This window comes from Panthera pardus, unplaced genomic scaffold, assembly GCF_024362965.1.
Source record: "Panthera pardus isolate Hobbes unplaced genomic scaffold, ASM2436296v1 HiC_scaffold_13, whole genome shotgun sequence".
NCBI classification, from domain to species: Eukaryota; Metazoa; Chordata; class Mammalia; order Carnivora; family Felidae; genus Panthera; species Panthera pardus.
In genome coordinates, this window is record NW_026526688.1 from 131763999 (window position 1) to 131782984 (window position 18986).

The window sequence follows — 18986 nt, forward strand, 5'->3', positions numbered from 1 at the left end:
AAAACTCCTATAGTATAGAGTAACCACTATGACATAGCAGAATTCCAGAGCAGACCTAAGAAGCACTGAGTCCAGTTTCTGTTCTGCTACTGACTTCCTATGTAAATCTGAACAAATTACCTAATTTTCTAGTACCTGGTTTACTCAACAATCAAATAGATATTACGGTATGTAATAGTGATTTTCTAACTCACGCGGTTTATTGAAGTGTTAAGATGTAAAGGCATTTTGAAAAATAAACTTAAGCAAAAATACAGAACTAAGTTGTTATTATAGAATCAAATTAGAATTTCCAAATCTGATATTAAAAAAGAATATACTGACAATTGCAATTAAAGTAAATTCTGGACTTAAGTCAACTTTCACTGTTTTAAAGGCTGATTTTAGTCATTGATATTTTACCTTAATATCTGAACACAAGTTTCAGGATGACTAATCCATTTTCATAAATATGGTAGAGGATTAATCAGACAATGAAATGCTTTTATTAGCGGGTATAGTAAAGGAAAGGACACATAATAAAACTTTGTGTTCTAAGTTCAGAATTATGAGTGGTCTGTGAAAAAAAAATAGGAAAAACTACAGAGGAGGAAGATACCTATTTGGACCTTTAAGACCCCACTGTTTCTAAACACCATGGAATCTGTCCCTCTGCCCTTTCTTCTTCTAAAAGCGATGCCCTGAGCTTTCTTATAACTCCTTGTAAGCTCTCATGATATGAAAGAAATCTTTAAAAAAAACTTTTTAATGTTTATTTGAGAGAAAGAGAGCAGGGGAGGGGCAGAGAGAGAGGGAGACACAGAATCTGAAGCAGGCTCCAGGCTCCAAACCATCATCACAGAGCCCAACGTGGGGCTCGAACCCACAAAACTCTGAGATCATGACCTTAACTGAAGTCGGATGCTTAACTGACTGAGCCACCCAGGCCCCCTGAAAGAAATCTTTTAAAAATGTACTTCTCTTGTTCCTGCAGTGTATGAAATCTATGGATTAATAATTACGTTCCCCAGAACAACACTTTAGTATTCCATACTGAAGCAGAAATTGCAAGGGAAGACTGGATAATTAACAGGCAGTTAGCAGACCTTATGGAAAATTGATTTGGTGTTAGTTGTAAAAAAATAAATAAATAAATAGCTAGATAGATAAATAGATCTCTAGATAAATACATAAATAAGCAACCAGTCAAAACATACTGTTGATGTTCTTAGAGGAAAATGATTATACAAATAAACACATTCAATTTTATACAGATAAAATGAAGAGATAATAAGTTGAAATAACTTCCGTGGGAGTAGACCCTTTGATCCCCTGAGAAGTTGAACAGTCTTAGGACATGTATTCTCCCCAGAAGTGTGAGCTACGTGCCTTGGGTGATGTCACCAGTGACTGGTAACCACCGCAGTGTAAACACACAGCAGGAAATAAATGTGGGTAGGGCAAGGGTCTAGAAGCATGCCTTCCTCCTAGAAGAATCATGCCTTCCAATGCCAGTGATTTGTTTGGATTTTTTTTTTTTTTTTTAAGGAAGAGACAGGATGGAGCTCAGCTCTTGCCTTCTGTCACAGAAACCTTTAGTTTCATAGGGCAGTGTCTTCCCTTGACAAATGGATTTCCTCCTTGGCAGTCTCCGTAACACTGAAGTAAGGGGGACTCTTTGCTCTTGCTGTAGTTATTGGTTGCTCTCCCCAGACTGACAAGCTCCTCTGTGGATTTGCTAAGAGGAAAGTTTCGAGTTACCAGAATTAGGCAAGCCCACTGAGAAGCAGGAGGAGGGAGGAGCAGCAGGAGCAAAAGAAGCAGCGCCTTTAAGCACTACAACAGCTGCTCCTCTGATTGGCTGGATGGTTCAGCTGCGTCCCTGGAACAAAAGGTCAAAGTGGACTGCAGTGTAAATGTAGAGAGGCGGCCGATAAAATAGCATTGCTTGAAGAAGTTTGGAGGCTGGGAGCAGCAGCACACTGGCTAACTGCAGAGCAAGTCGCTTCTCCAGCTGTGAGGTGCAGCCTCACCCCCAAGCCCAGCTTAGCCACTGTGAGAAGACGTTTCCTGTATAGGCGGACCCAATTGGCGTGGAAGAGACAGTTGTGAGGGTCCCTGGCAAATTTATACACAAGAATGGCCTGTGAAATCATGCCTCTCCAAAGGTAGTGTTCTTTCCTGTTTGTTTTGTTTTATTCTCTTCTGTATTTTCTGAGTGGTACGAAACCATGTAACTTTGCCAATACTTGGCATCTTTTAGTCGTGTGCTGCAAACGTGTGGAGCCTGTCGTACATGATGTCCTTCCCTGAGACCAGAAGAATTTGAATATTGTACTGCTGCTTTTACTGACATTTATGCCCAATTTCTTATCTTTCTCACTTGATTGTTGTGTCCAATTATTTCCTTCCTTGAAAGAGAATAAATGTAAGAAAATATCTTTGACATCTGAAGGAAAACAGAAACTAAAGAATGTATTGAACAGGTTTATAATACAACTGAGTCAGCTTCTTAGCAATGTTGGGAAGCTGTGGCAAGCTCTCAGCTCATTTTAAAGGATGGTGATACGCTAAAGACCTTTTAAAAATGCATGTTAGGATCTCTCCTGGAGTCCAGATCTAAGCAAGGGTTTTCTGTCAATAAGTACATTGTAATACACGGACATAAATGTTAAGGAAGAATTTCCCCATAAATAATTCTAGATAGATGTATTTATATATATATATAACACCTTTCTAAGAACTGCTATGTAAGAATGACTGAGCACACAGCTCTATTTTGTTCGTTAATGATTGTAGTATGGATTGCAGAGGGTGGGGTGGAGGAATTATACCAAAGCAAAGAAAGGTAAATTTAAACAAAGAGGCTTGTTAAAAAGAACACTGCTGGTGAATGAATAAGTGAATAATGTATTCTAGAATGTTAAAACTGGAAGTCACGTCTGTGATGACTGGAATTCAGTCCTTCAGTTTCACAGTAGGAAAACTGAGGCACAGAGGAAGTCTCAAAGTTGCCCAAGGTCACGTTTTATGATTTTTAAATTTACTTTTTCCAACCATATGATTATATTTCAACTTTACATGCATTATCATTTGATTCCATGTAAATGCTTCCTTTCAGAAAATTCTAAAGGGTTTTATTAGTGAAAATGATCTCAAATGTCAAATAGTAAATAGTTTATAAGACTGAAAATATCTGCGAAAAAGTGAATTTCAATTTTAAAAACCATGCCACCAATATTTTACTGAAAGTCCATGTTTTAACAATGAAAATGAGGTTTACAAAAATTCGGTGTTTATTTGCAGGGTGTTCCCTGCAGATGTACACTGTGACATAGACCAGTGTGGTTGTTTTTCTTTCACTGTAATGACGAGCACACTGAAATGGGAACTTGATGGGGGTGTCCCAAGAATTCCTCTTCTAAAAATTAATAACCCAAGGGAGCAGAAAGTGGTTTATGGATAGGTCTGAAATTTTTCTATATTGACCCAGTAGAAAGGGCCACATGCTTAAAGCTTGCAACAGACTAAATCTAATGTACACTTTTTGGAGTCTTGATTTGCTTCCCAACTTCAAAGTTGGGGACTTGTTTTTCTTATAATGACATCAATCTTAAAGGTCTTAAGCAGTCATATTCTAGATAAGAATTTTGGCTATTACTGAACTCTGTATTAAGCTGCTTGATGATATAATAACTGTTGAGAAAATAGATCTTTATACTGGCAAAACATTGCTGAGGGATTTAATGAAAGCTAAAATAGAACTAGCATGATTTCCTCCAGAATTATTTTGCATTATTAGTCCATATTAGTAAGCCTATGTAAGAGGAATAATTTGAATTTGCATTCAGGAATGCTGATTGGTGTATTCATTGCTCCCTGGCTCTGAGAATTTAATTTGATTGATTACCCTGCAGTCTTCACTTCCAGCCTATGCCTGCCTTTGATTATAAACCTCCTGAAGGCAAGGAGCAGGTTTGTGTAGTTCTCTTCATTAAGGATCTCATGTGAATTTAAGCATGTATGCAGAAAACTTTCCTGTTCCTATGCATAATTGCTTCTTCCAAATCCAGTTCAGTATCTTAGGCTAGGGATTCCTGTGAGCCTCTGATTGACTGTTGCCAACCGACCCCACTGTTAACGCTGCCTGAAGCAGGAAGGTTGCAGAGCCTTGTGGTATGTGTGCTGACTGATGGCATGAATGCTTTGCTCAGTTCTGTTTAAGAGCAGTAAGGGGCTAGAACTGAATTAAAAGTAGATGAGTAAAAGAATAGCTCAAGATACCAGTTAAAAAAAATTTGTGCTTCCTGTTTGTATTGAGCAGAATGGCCAATGATTCTCATACTTCAGATGCATGAGAATTACGTGAGGAACTAAGTTTTTAAAACAGCTTATTCCTGCTGCCCTCTTTCCCTAGAGTTACTGAATCTGAATCTGGGTGTGACAGGGAAAGTAAATACATTTTGGCAAGCTTCCTGAAAGCAAATCTGGCACAAATGGTCCAAACACTAAGAGAAACACACATCTAAACTCTAGTTAATGATTATAGCTTGTGTAAAGCCATTGACAGCAGGTGTGTATATATATATATACGTATATATATATATATACGTATATATATATGTATATATATATACGTATATGTATATATACGTATATATATATATACATATATATATACGTATATATATATGAATCTAACACTTTACTACTCAACGTCCCCAAATAACATCTTTAATATCATGACCTTACGTGAAGTATTTTTTTTTTCATAATCGATGCTTTCAATTACTAGGTGTTAGTGTTACCTGTCAAAGCATACTTACAATGTTGTTGAATATATTAAACACTTGGTACTACCAGGGATACTAAAGTAATCAAGACACAAGCTCTGCTTCAAAGAGGCCACATGCTAGTGAGGATGCAGTCACAGTACCAGACAATTACAATACATGTGATGAGTTCAGTAATAGACAGTGTGATTAGCATAATAATAGAGATGTGCCTACATGGATAACATTACTTTGTTTTATTTAACCTCATATAAGCATATGATCTTATTAGAGGGTGTGTTTTTACCCTAATGTCTCCTTAGCTTACAATTTCCATGAGTGACTTTTTAGCCTTTCTTAGCATGTTGTGAAAGTATGTAGAAGATAAATTTGCTACTGCTAATCTGTAACTGAGATGAGAATAACAGATGAGGTTGAAAGCTAAGAATGAAATAAATACTTTGGTTCCCTTTAATATATTTTGCTATCTGTTTATTAATGTAATTTATAGACCTTCAAAGATGGAGTTGACTGTTTAGAAGAACTCATGACCTTTAGAAAAAAACTGCAGAGGTTAAATGTTTAAAATATGACCCTCTATAAAGTGAAGGACTCAGTTCTTACAATTCACTTCAAATGGCTCAAAGATGGGATCTTACTACATATCTGTTGAGCCATTAAGACTGTCTCCATTATTGACTGTTAGAAACTGAGAACAAACTGAGGGTTGATGGGGGGTGGGAGGGAGGGCAGGGTGGGTGATGTGTATTGAGGAGGGCACCTTTTGGGATGAGCACTGGGTGTTGTATGGAAACCAATTTGACAGTAAATTTCATATATTAAAAAATAAAAATAAAAAAAATAATAAATAAATAAATTAAAAAAGAAAAAAAAGTTATAACCACTTACAAACTAATGCAAAATTTAAGATTTCTTCAAATTTAAATGTATTAAATATTGGTGAAAATAGCGCTGATTTAAAAGACCATATTTATCTTAAAAGATAGCACTCAGGACAAGGATTAGATATCATCAGAAACATATTTTTTCATAAAAATTAAAGCTGATTAAGACATGAAAAAAAAAAAAAGACTGTCTCCATTTTTGAAGATACTAAAATATCTCTATGTACTTCTTATACTGAATGATAAAACTCAGTACACTCTATAGCACTGTATAGATATTCTTGCCATTTGACAAAGTTCCCCAAAAGAAGTAAAATCATATCTGAGGTAAGTTGGGAAACCATATTAAGTTAAGAAATGAAATAAGTTTTCTTGAGGTGCCTCACTGGCTCAGTTGGTACAGCATATGACTCTTGATCTTGAGCCTTGCATAGAGTTTTGTTTTCTCAGGTGACTAAATTTACCTTCTGTCACTAATGAGATAGTATGTTTTATCAGATTCCAGGCTTTACTTATACCTCAGGCTCTTTGTATGATTTATATCCTATTGGACTTTTTTCCTTACATATTGTGGATCTTTAGGTAGGATCTCTATTTTATGTATAGAAAGATTTTGACAGGCTAAGAAACAAATCTTAACCCTGAGTCTTATGTCTATGAAAAAACTCTCAACTTTCACAACAGTATTTTGATTTGCTCGATTAACTTTCCAATAACCACTAAGTCGGTTTATATCCTCAAAGAATGATGATGGAAGATGAAGTCAGGAACTGATGATTAATCTAATGTACCTGCTTTCATGTGTTAGCATCCTCTTGTTTCCCTGGTTTATTTACCAAAGTGGGAAACTGAGATTAAGAAAGTTTACATGATTCTCTTGTTCATTACTCCATCTCTCAGATTATGGTATTCAGTGTCTGTTACTGATTACTTATTTTATGATGGTGAAATACCTTGCAATTCCAAATTGCAATGGCCTTTTTAAGAATTTGCATGGCCCCAGGGTTCATTAACAGGTTAGTAGTGGCCCAGCATGGGAAAATTTCACTGAAACGTCTTATCAGCAGAATTCATCTGGTCTGACCAAGCATTGGTAGTTAGAATAACCTTTTGCAAACAAGAAAACATGGGTAATATGGGGATGATGCAGGAGTTAACCAGAAAACACACCAGCTAATGGTAGTCCTGCTTGTGCGTCTTGTGTGTAATGTTAGAGAGCCCTCTACTGCTTGTGGTGGTGACACCACCAGTTACCTTATCTGTAAGCCAATATTCTTTCTAGCTTGTTGATACTTGGATAGCACTCTGTGCTTGTCCCCTAATCCCTCCATAGACACAGTCTAAGAGGGAGTTAAAAGATGCCTCACTTCAAACCCAAGTTAACCCTTATGGGTTTGTGTATCTAAACTTAGATTTCATCACTGATCTAGTCTATACTTGGTAGTAACAAGAAGTCACTGAGAATAATTAAGACCTCTGTGAGTTCTCTCATTGGATGGTTACAGTGTCTCTGAGTCTAAATATTTGCTAATTACTCCAAATTAAGAGGATATTATGAACTAAGATGGGGATGTTTTAAAATTTTACAGAGATCACCCTGTCTAAACCATGGAAGAATTAGAGGTGTTGAATAGTCAGTGCAAAGCAGTGGGGAAAGCAGCAGAAAGGTAGTAAACTTGCTATCAAATAAACATGTGCAGAGACTGACAGCTAGCTAGCCATGTGAATTTGATCAGGTCATCTTCCTCATCTATAAAATGGGATGATAATGATTCATATACTTACGTATGGGGGCAATTTTAGAGTTAAAGAATATGATAGTTCTTCCTAAATGACAAAACTACTCAGACATGAAGAATAGTAGTATATTGCTTTTCTCTTGGTTTTTTTTTCTTTTATTCTTCAGTACCTTTCAATTTTTTGAATGCAAGACTTCTTAACACAGGTAAGGTGAGGCTCTAGCATTGCATTCCATTTCATTGGATGAATATTGAAAAGTGGCTTAAAGAATGGTTTGCAGGAAGTGTAATTACAAATACTCTGGAATCAAATCTCTTGAAACTCTCAAAACCTTCTGCCCTGTTTTTTCCTATGACCCTTATATATTTATGTGATGATCAGAATGAATTGCCAAGAAATAGTTTGTACTGTATAAAACCTCTTAAAAGGACTATTTATTCTTTAAGAAGAACTGGAAATAACTTTTTTTAAAAAGCTTTATTGAGATATAATTCACATAACCATGTAATTCACCTATATAAAGTATATAATTCAATGATTTTTTAGTACATTCACAAGATTGTACAACCATCACTACAAGCAATTTTTTTTTATTTTTTTTAATGTTTATTTATTTTTGAGACAGAGAGAGACAGAGCATGAACAGGGGAGGGGCAGAGAGAGAGAGGGAGACACAGAATCAGAAGCAGGCTCCAGGCTCTGAGCCATCAGCCCAGAGCCCGACGCGGGGCTCGAACTCACGGACCGTGAGATCGTGACCTGAGCTGAAGTCGGATGCTTAACCGACTGAGCCACCCAGGCGCCCCACTACAAGCAATTTTAGAATATCTTCATCACCCAAAAGAAACCCTGTACATTTCAGCTGTCAATCCCCATCGTGAGCTAAATGTGTTCCCCCAAAATTCACATGTTGAAGCTCTAATCCCCAGTGTGATGATATTTGGAGATGGGACCCTTTGAGAGGTAATTAGGTTTGGATGAGGCCATGGAGGTGGTGCTCCCATGATAGGATTGGTGTCCTTATAAGGAGATAAGGGGTCTAGAGTGCTCACTCTTCCCCAACCCCCACCCCCACCATAGGTGGATATAGCAAGAAGGTGGCAGCCGGCAAGCCAGGGAGAGCTCTCACCAGAACCTGATCTTGCTAGCATCCTGATCTTAGACTTCCAATCACTGGAACTGTGAGAAGTAAGTGTTTCTATTAAGCCATCCAATCTATGGTATCTTGTTAGAACAGCCCAAACTGACTAAAACAACCCTCAATATCCCTTTAACCCCCCATCCCAACTCTAGGCAACCACTAATCTACTTTCTGTCTCTAAACATTTGCCTCTTCTGGACACTACATTATAACACTTGGGCAGGTTGTCACAGAGCCACATGTGGAAACTAATTTTAATTCTCGCATAAGAATGGCATGTTAATGGGAAATAGTGGGGAGATGAATGGTAAAAAAAAAACAAAAACAAAAAAAAAAAAAAAAAAAAAAAACACACACACACAAAATATTAGGAAGCCCAGCAAGTTGACTTTCAAAATTAAGATACCTAGGTAAAGAAATAAAAATACTGGGCAGTGGGGGAGAGGAGAGACACAGGATACATTTGATAAAACCTTTAAGGTTGTGGTCAGGAAATCATGTATCTTCTCATCAACTGTAAGAATAAAAATCAACAAAAGCAAATAACTGAACTGCTTTACTCAGATCATATTGAAGGGAATAAAAACGGCCAGAAAAAGTTAAGGGCTTAGAAAGAGCTTAGTATGATACATGAGTATTTTGCTGTCAGCAAAATGATCATGGAAAGAACTATAACTTCACTGTCTAGATTAAAATAGCCCCTGAAATCAAGATTACAAACTGACAGCCAGCCAGAGTGGACCATTGATACACCGTGTAGTATTTTTATAAATGACTCCTTCACTTTCAGTTCCTTGACTTAGCAAAAACTCCAACGCCTGCCTGTCCCGGGTGCCCCTGCCTAGATGCACCTGCCGCGTCTGGAGAGCTGCACTTGCTCCATGCTGCCTCCTTCCTTTGCACACTCTCTTCCCTTGTGGAAGAGTTCTCCTGTTTGTGACCTTTCTCCTAATAATGCCTATATGACCCTAATCTAACAGACTGCATAGTGCTTGAGCGTAAGGTCTGGTGCCCTGGCTTCCACAGACGCGGACTTTAATCTCAGCCCTGCCTGGCTCCATGGCCTCCAGCTGGTGAATTACCCTCTTGAAGACTTGTTTCTCTGATCTGAAAAAAATCCAGTTAGTGATACCTCTCTCCAAGTGTGTCTTTGAGGATCAAATGAGAAAATGGATGTGAAGCTCTTAGCCCAAAGCCTTGACTTATTGAGGTAAAGCCCTCAATACATGGTAGCCATGTATCCTTTCTTCCTAATCATTATCAACTGTCGGGTTTCTGTTTCTCCCTGGTCTATAAATTCTGTGAGGATTTGGACCATATCCTATTAGCCTGTGTATCTGCAGCACCTATTATAGGCTCTGACGCATAATAGCCACTCAGAACATGCTGAACGAGCTCTTGCATGTAGTTATGGAAGATCACAAAGCTGAAGGGAAGGTAGACATCAAGCCTTCATACATTGGCAAGTTCCTCATCATCCTAAAAACCAATGTAAGAATCATGATAGAGTAGAAACAAGTCAGTGACTTCGTTTACTGTGTAAAACCCTCCTCTGGCAGAGGAAGGAAGATGACAGGATAATTTGCATTGCTTTCTGCATATTTTTGTCTCCCTCAAGAAACCCACATTCAGACTCAACAGTTTGGGAAGTTAAGATCTTTTAAATAAAAACTATATCAACAAACCATCAATAATGTTATAATGGTAATTATTTTTAAGAGTTAGTAAAAATTATTTGCTATTTCCTTCCTCTGTTCTGCAGGTATCCTCATATTCTTTTACTTTGTTGAACTAAAGATCAGAAAATATTTTAACTTACTTATTAACGTTCTAAAAGTATTTTCTCATCAACTCATATCAACTCCCCCGTAAAGTTACTGTTTTAGCATTCTCAATTATTGCCTCCCCAAGGCAATCCGTGATAAACCTCACTTTTCTGAACAAGGCTCTCAGAGACAAGTGAAAGCTTCCAACTGCCTTGAAAATAGTTTGGTGACTAAACCAAAAAAATTTTTAAGCCCCAAACAACCTTTGGGTCTGCAGTGAAGTGAAATAATTTTCTTTTCCTGCTCTCAAGCCAGAACAAACAGATACAGTGTGTGGCAAGGCCGTATTACCTTGCCTGAACATATCCTTTTCTGGGCTCACTGAACACCACAGAAAGTACGGCATTTACATTGCTGGCATAGTGGCAGAACTCCCACCTCATTGTGCAGTGGAAGGAAAGAAAATAATTTCATGTGTCTCGGGATGGGAGAGAAAGCCTGTGGCATTGTTGTGATTTCATTAAGTTTTGAATAGAAAAGAACAAGAGCACTTAAAATAATCTACATGTTCATGCTGAAAATGCTTCTAGCCAGCCCAATTCATTTTACAAATAATAAATGAATTATTACTATTTAAACAGTGTATGTTTTCAAAATATTACATCAAACTGGTAGTGTTAGCACTCAGCAAAGTCTTGGTGATGCTGATTTTACTCAGCCATATACTGAGCACTGGAGTGTTCTAGGTACCTTGCTAGATGCTGGTAGTGGTACAGAGATAAAGACGAATCCAGGAGGTGAGGCAAGCATCTGAACTCATGAATTCTTTTTTTTTTTTTTTAATTTTTTTTTAATGTTTATTTTTGAGACAGAGAGAGACAGAGCATGAACGGGGGAGGGGCAGAGAGAGAGGGAGACACAGAATTGGAAGCAGGCTCCAGGCTCTGAGCCATTAGCCCAGAGCCCGACGCGGGGCTCAAACTCACGGACCACGAGATCGTGACCTGAGCTGAAGTCGGATGCTTAACCGACTGAGCCACCCAGGCACCCCTGAACTCATGAATTCTGGTGTTGTGCTGCTCGTTTATAGCTATGAACAGTGTATCGGAGCCTGCAGAAAGAGGCGGCTCCCTCTCCAGGGTGCTGGAGATGACTTTCCAGATTAGATGACACTTGAGCTGAAAGACGAAATATTTACCCAGGCTGAGAGAGGTGGAAGAAACATTTAAGGCAGAGGGAACAGCACGTACAAACTGGAGGAGTTACAAAAGTGTAGTGACTGGTCTACAGTGGTATGTTGGATGGACCTAGATTGGGAGGGACCTTCAGTGCCAGGTTTAGACATTTGGATTTTACTTCAAGGCAATGGGGAAGTGGGAGAGGCTTTTAAATTAGGAGGATGAACCTGCTGGAATATGAAGGATAAACTGGTGTGAATGGCAGGGAAACTGTACTGACCCTGGGAAAGACGAAGGCAGTGGTAATGGAAAGATCAAGTTCAAGAGACTTGTCTTTTTTTCTTTAGGTAGAATCAGCACAATTTGGGGATTGACCAGTTGTGAGTTTGAGGGATAAACTTCTTTAAGGAGAGCAGTTGGCTTGTTAACATGACTTCTGTATTATAAAAGGAATTCCTTTCTGTGACTTCAAAACATTTCTCTGGGCAAAATCCCCTATGAAGTGCAGGGTGAGCATCTTGGCATGTCGGTCAGTCAGCAGGTAGTTGTCTTCACTTCTGACATTCTGGCTGTCAGAAGGGACACGATAGAAGTAGAGAAAGGAACCCTCCCTCTCCCTGATGAGAAGCTCTTCCCCGATGTGTGCACACCCTCACTCCCCTCAAATCTCTGAATTATATTCATTAGAAAGGCATCCAGAGATAGAAGTAGTTGGGGATATGGAACTGAAAAAAAAATGACATGTTCCTTAGTTCCCTCCAAGTATGTTTTTTGAATCTAAAAGAATGTGGGTTGATAAAGAATGCCATCGTCATGAAATCAGGAGGAATCCAAAGAGATCACGTGTCCCTGAGTCTCACTCTTGACACCATCCTGTGGTTCAACAAGGAAAAGAATATTTAAAAGAGACTTGGAAGTACCCAAGGCTTTCTAGAACTATGTTCTCATGCCCACTGCTGGGTTTATCTGGGACCACTTCCTCTCTGTGCCTCTCTGCCATCTAGACTGGACAAAATCTGTACTTCTTTGGCCCACTGCTGGTTGTGGCAATGGAGCAGAGAAAGAACGAGTGTTTTCTTTCTCTCCTGTGGGAACATAGATCTTAATTCAACAACATTCATTGAGTATCATTGTATATATCAAGCAAGGGAGAAGTGTAATTATTAGAACACTATTTTTCAACTGTGAGTCATGACTTATTGGTGGTCATAAAATGAATTTAGCAGGTTGTGACTAGTATTTTATATAATTTTACGTAAGTAAAATGTAACACAATGGAAATATCAAAAGTAAGGAAATTTCATAAAATGTGTGTCCATTTTGTGTGTATGTATAATGACGTAAAATGTGTTTCTAACTGGATCATAACCAGAGGTTTCTTTTAAATATTGTCTCTGGACTACTTATTGAAGATAGTTCATTTGAATGAGAGGTTAGTACAGGCCTGGAAATCAAATCCCCATTTCAGTGTTGGAAATAAATTCTAGTCTGAGCGTGTCTACAAAGGAATTTTGAGACACAAACTTTTTGTAAGATGAAGACACTTTGGTTAGGCAGGTTCTTACTTCTGAATTTAGGGAAAAAACATTTAGTAGATTTATTAGTTTCCTAGGGCTTCTATAGCAAAGTACTACTAACAGGGAGGCTTGAAATGAGAGAAATTTATTGCCTCACTGTTCAGGAGGCCAGAAGTTCCAAATCAATGTTGGCAAAGCCATGCGCTCACTGAAGGATCTGGAGACGGATCTGTTCCAGGCCTGTCTCCTGGCTTCTAGGAGTTCCTTGGCTTAATGGCAGATACAGTTTCATCTTCATACGGCATTCTCCCGGTGCATATCTGTCTTTGTGTCCAAATTTCCCCTTTGTACCAGGACTCCAGTTATACTGAATTAGGGCCCCCTCAAATGATTTCTTTTTCTCTTGTCTTTTTTGAGAGAGAGAGAGAGCATAAGCAGAGGAGGGGCAGAGAGAAAGGGGGACAGAGGATCCAAAGTGGGACCTGCACTGACAGCAGCAAGCCCGATGCAGGGCTCAAACTCACAAACTGAAATCGTGACCTAAGCCCAACTTGGACGTTCAACCAACTGAGTCACTCAGGTGCCCTAATGATTTCATTTTAACTCCATCACCTCTGTAAAGACTCTGTTTCCAAATAAGGTCACATGCTGAGGTACTGGGGTTAGTGCTTCCACATATCTTTCTGAAGGGACACAATTCAACCCCTAACCGGTATATTTCAAATTTCCACTAGGCGATCAAGAAAATGGTAAGAATGTTTTCTTTTCTAATTGAGAAAAAACTTCTAAATTTTTGGGTGTCTTTTTATTTTGTCTGTTTATTTTGCCTCCAAAATAATACCTCTTTGTGTTGGCCAGAAATTCCTGTTGTCCTATGAATATTAACAGCTTCAGCTCTTTGCATTTACCCTTTGGTCAGGAAAATCAATTTGCTCTTGAACTTCAATAATTTGTTTTTAATTCTACTGGCCACGTGTTGTGTTCTTAATCACAAAATGCAAATAATAAAACTAACCAAAACTGTTTGGGTTTATAATACTTACAAAACTTACAAAGAAGTATATACGTACATCTACAAAAATATCCCCCCAAAATTACAGCTGCAAACACTTACCTACGAACCAATCTGAAAACATCTACATTTGTTTCCCAAAAAGAACAGAGAGATTGTTGTGGCTTTTTTTCCATATTCCTGAATGAGGCCAAACCAAAAATCTGAGGACAACACCAGCTGTTACATCACTCTCCACTTGGAGTAGTACATGGTTAATGCCTGGCACTGGGGACAAATTGAAAATGCTCAAGTGTGACACTTTAGGTTTTGCAGAGGAAGGAAGGAAAAAAATCTGCTAACTTCACTCACCTCATCATTCTCTAAGAAAATTCGTCTAAGAAAACTTAGCACATTCTGCTGCAACATGAGGGAAAAACCTGAATTCCAGAAAAAATGTTTACTTAATACTTTTAATTGTATCTTTTATTACTCCCTCACTTGGTCTCTCCCTTTTGCTCTGTTTTGTTGTTTTTGTTTTGTTTTGTTGCTTTGTCATTTGTCTGTTTTGTTGTTTGATGGTTTTCCTAGATTCTTCAATGAATAGAACTTAATCCTTAGCATTTACCTGTTTTTCATACTCCTCAGTACTCAAGGAACACTTGCGAACTATTTCTTTTAGATCAAATCACTCGAAAATTTGTTAAAGTGTGTAGCTAAATATGCAGGTGATGTTCATTTTTTTGGTAGCCAGACAACCAGTTAGACAGTTGGACTAGTTGGAGCATTTATTGAGATAACTCAAAAGGTAATTGATTGGAACAGTGGTTTGATCCAGCAGAGGAAGTTCCATTTTGAATACCACCCTCGGGATTCTCCCAAAAGCGTTGGTTTTTTCTCAGACATAGAAAATGCCATACATTTTGTGATATCTGTTAGCTTTCCATGTAATTAAATTGATGGGTATTGTATTCATTGGCCTCACATTAGAAATTAGCACAGCTCGTGAAGAAACTGTAATGTAAGTCTAGCTCTCATTCATTTATGTGCATTTACTAGTGTTGAGCCATATAAATAAGTTCGATTAGGACCCACTAAAAACATAATATCTGTTATTGCCATTCACAGTTGTAGCTTCCTAGATTTGGACTGTTACTTGGGTCTGTTTGATCAGTGTTCTTCCCAGAGACAGTTGTTTTGAGAGAATAGATCACCATGTGTCTGAGGACATCAGGCACCTGATTGCCTGGCATACATGAGGTGGCTGCCCAAATCTCTCAATGTATGTTTGAATTTTAAAGAGAAAACAAAGGGAAACTAATTGGCTGCTTAAACTTGGCCATTACTCAGGGTTAGCAAACAGGAAATAATTAAAACCTGGAGTTTATGTTAGTAACCAAGGAGGAAACTGAATGAATTCCAATTTGTTAGAATTTGTCATTGGTTTACTTTTATGGCACACACTCCCTTTTTCATTTGCGGTACTTGTTCTTATTTTAAAAATTTAAAAATGAGTCAAATAATTCTCAATTTAAAATTTAGGCCAAGGGTCGCCTGGGTGGCCCGGTCGGTTAAGTGTCCGACTTTGGCTCAGGTCGTGATCTCACAGTTTGTGAGTTTGAGCCCCACGTTGGGATCTGTGCTGACAGCTCAGAGCCTGGTGCCTGCTTCAGATTCTGCATCTCCCTCTCTGTCTGCCCTAGTCCTCCCCCCCCCCACCTCAAAAATAAAACATTAAAAAAATAAAATAAAATTTAGGCCAAAAACTATGACTCGTTTAATACCATCAGACATGCCTAAGATTGACATAAATCCAGAAACAGGCATAAATAACCTCTATAAGTAGACATTTGGGGACTGTAACAATAACAAAAGAGCCATTTTGTACCAATGTAGAAATGGTGATTTTTTTTTCAAATGTCTTATGTTCTGATATGTAAATTGTATGGAAAAGTTTGTTTTCTCAGTTATGTTTGGAAGAATTCTCCTTAGCCATTTTTGCTTAAAATTGCCTTGAAATCAGTGCATTAAATTGATTTTTAGAATTAATTGACTTAATTTGAAATCAGTGCTTCAGTTGTTTTAGAATCTATACCTTTGTCAAGATTACATTACTAAACCCAAGGAAAAGGTACTTTTATGAAAAGGAAAAGAGAAATATGCTAATTAACTATCAAAATTGATTTATTTTCATTTTCGTTTTGAATTATATTGTTGTCCTTGAGTACTGTGTGTGGATTTCTGCCCTGTTGACCACTGCTGACTGAAGAAATCTAATACTAAGCCTGTTTTATTTTATTTAAATTTCAGTAGTTTTACATTTTCTTTTTTGGAACGTGCAAAATTAGTTAAACTTTAGGGACATATCCAAATTAAGAGTTTCTCATTTTGTCTTTCATGGACAACTTTACTTTGTTTTCAGGCTGATGCAGCCTGACAGATATTTGCTTATGATTAAGAACTTGTGTTTCTATCAGGAGATATTCTTATACTGCCAGAGTACACTTCAATAAAATAATCACTTTATACATGCTATCAGTCGTCATGCATTGTGGACCGACTAAGTCTGGTGTAGAGTCACTAGAATCTTTATGATGGGATATAAAGTCCACAAGATCTTGCTGAGGGCTGCTGGAATGCAGACTGGCTGTCACATCAATTTTCTTCGCCTATTCATCCCACCGTATTCTGATAGGTTAAAACTGAAGGGAAGATGGTAAACAATGAAAATGGACTAACATGTAATATAGTAATTTACACATCACTAGCTGTGTGACCCGCATATGTTATGTTGCCCACTCTGAGCCCACTTTCCTCACGTTGAGAGGCAAGTGCCAGGGAGGGTTTGGGGGAGAATTTATGTGAGATAATTAATGTTAGAGCACCTGGTGGCACCTGGTTAATGAATAAATATGTCAGAAAAAAATGTGAAGGCAGAAAGGATTGATTTTGATTGCCTCTGCTACGAAGAAATTTAGCACACACACAAAATAAACATTAGCCAAAACATGTGAACAGCTGTGTTTAGAACTCTGCACCATCTAAATCATCTAAATTCTAAGGAAACCAACCATATTGCTAATTAAATCTTCACTAACGTACCCTTGTTAATTTTCATTCAATTTTGTTACATGTTAGAGTTCAGGATCTGTTCTGAGCAAAAAAATACTTAGTACGGTGCCCATTTTATAACACACGGAGGCAATTTTCCTGTAACAAAACCGTTACGGATTTTTAGTTGCAGCCTTTTTGCATAGTGTTGCTCATAATTAGTACTTCTTGATCATGAATCCTTGATTTGGGAACAACCCCATTCCAGCATTTTTTGTAATTTGTTAAGTGCTTTCAAGGAATATTTTGAAGCTAATATGTAAGCTCCTTGTATCAGTTTGGCTTCAAGTAGTCCCCTCTTGTAATAGCACAGCTCCAGGTGGCTTCTTTCCCAAGACACCTGGACATTTCCCACATGTTACCTCTAACTCTTCAGCTGCCCAGCCTGACTCTACAAGCTTTGCCCTCAATCCACCCACATTAGAGTCCATAATAAAGCTGATGCATCACTTACCCTTCACTTAGAAAGAATTGGCACAAGTGATCACAAACATTAAAATCTTTGGCAACATAAACATTAGAACAGCTAAGCTGTAATGAAATTGGAAACCAAAATCATGAAAGAATGAGAAATAGTATGTCTTAGTTTGTGTGCTGTCTTTCAACTAAAATGTTAAGACCTTTGGAGGACAGCTGTGTTTGTGTGTATGTGTTTTATAGTATAACTTTGTCATAAGATTTTGCCAATATATTACCAACTGAAGCAAACTTTTTTCATCAATGTTGCTTAAGAAAGTAAAAAATAAGCTGAGAGGGAAAGCTGAGATTACCTAGTTGCTTCCCCTAAGGTGGTGTGCACCCCATGTGGTATACAAGATTAGCCATAGGAGTACAGGAGAAAATTTTAGAGCTTCTTTTTAATTTTAACAGTTTCTATTTCTACTTTTATCTGTTTAATTCATGCACATAATTAATAGAGGTAGATACTTAGTCATATATTGAGGGGAGTGGCTGCTTAAAAGCAGATTTCATGAATGCATAATCAAAAAGGTTCAAAGATCACTCCAGTAGACACTAAGGGAGAGAGACTGACTCATTCTTTGCCTTGAAGTCATTTATCAGAAGAAAAACACATATTAAAGGGAAAACTATTGTATATATTTTACATTTTTAAAAATACCTTTGCATTAAGTTTTATATTGCTTCTATGTTGTTTGAATAATGTCAACTATTTCTATAATTTCATCTATGTCCTTACGTGTTATCCATACTCATTAATACTTAAAGTAACTGTCAAAAACAAAGTTCAAGAGTGTTGTTTACTGATGTGCCTCTCATTGCTAGGGCATCATTCCTGAAGTGGCTCACATTTAACAGGGATATTTTGTTGGCTGCTTCTTACTTTCATCATTGTGGTAATGAGCTATAATTAACTTTATTGAGGTAATTGAGTATGTATGCAATCATTTTAAGAGTTTATGTATAATATATAGAACTTGGATTGGGCTTGTAGAAATAAGGTAGTAAAAAGCTTCCTCTTGAAAGTGTGATGTGAATTACTTTTGCCTTAGGCTAATCTTGAAAGAAACCTCTCTTGATGGTCTCCCATGAAGAAGTAATTGACCTTGGCTAGGTCCAAGGTAGAGTATGTTTTATTAACCTTGCTCCTTTGTGAGATTAGCTCTAATGTGTCAAAATAAAATTTCTGACAGGCAGAACAGAATTTTAGTAAAATTGACATGTTAAAATATTAACAGAAATTAATTCAGAATTTATTTTCCTTTTAGTTCGCAGGAGGATGAAAGACCTATGTCACCTTTCTATTTGAGGTATTTATTTTATTTTTGTTGTTCTGTTACAGGGAATGGAGGAGGGGTGAGGTTCCTTTGAGTTTATTGGCCCATTTTAATGCTTTTCAATAGAATGTTCTACACTATGGCCAAACT

At 37.6% G+C, this 18986-nt stretch overlaps 1 protein-coding gene across 9 annotated transcripts in view; it reads left to right on the top strand.

Moving 5' to 3' along the window:
- FAM13A (family with sequence similarity 13 member A) overlaps positions 1-18986 on the top strand; it is a 368980-nt gene that overhangs the window by 246597 nt on the left and 103397 nt on the right. For 7 of the 9 annotated variants that reach the window (XM_019464526.2, XM_053901396.1, XM_019464516.2 and 4 more), the window contains one exon: positions 18828-18869. In XM_019464526.2, the coding sequence (XP_019320071.2) occupies positions 18828-18869 (42 nt within the window). Of the gene's footprint in view, positions 1-1733; positions 2148-18827; positions 18870-18986 lie in introns of those variants that run through there. The other 2 variants (XM_019464543.2, XM_019464535.2) reach the window with 2 other exon arrangements.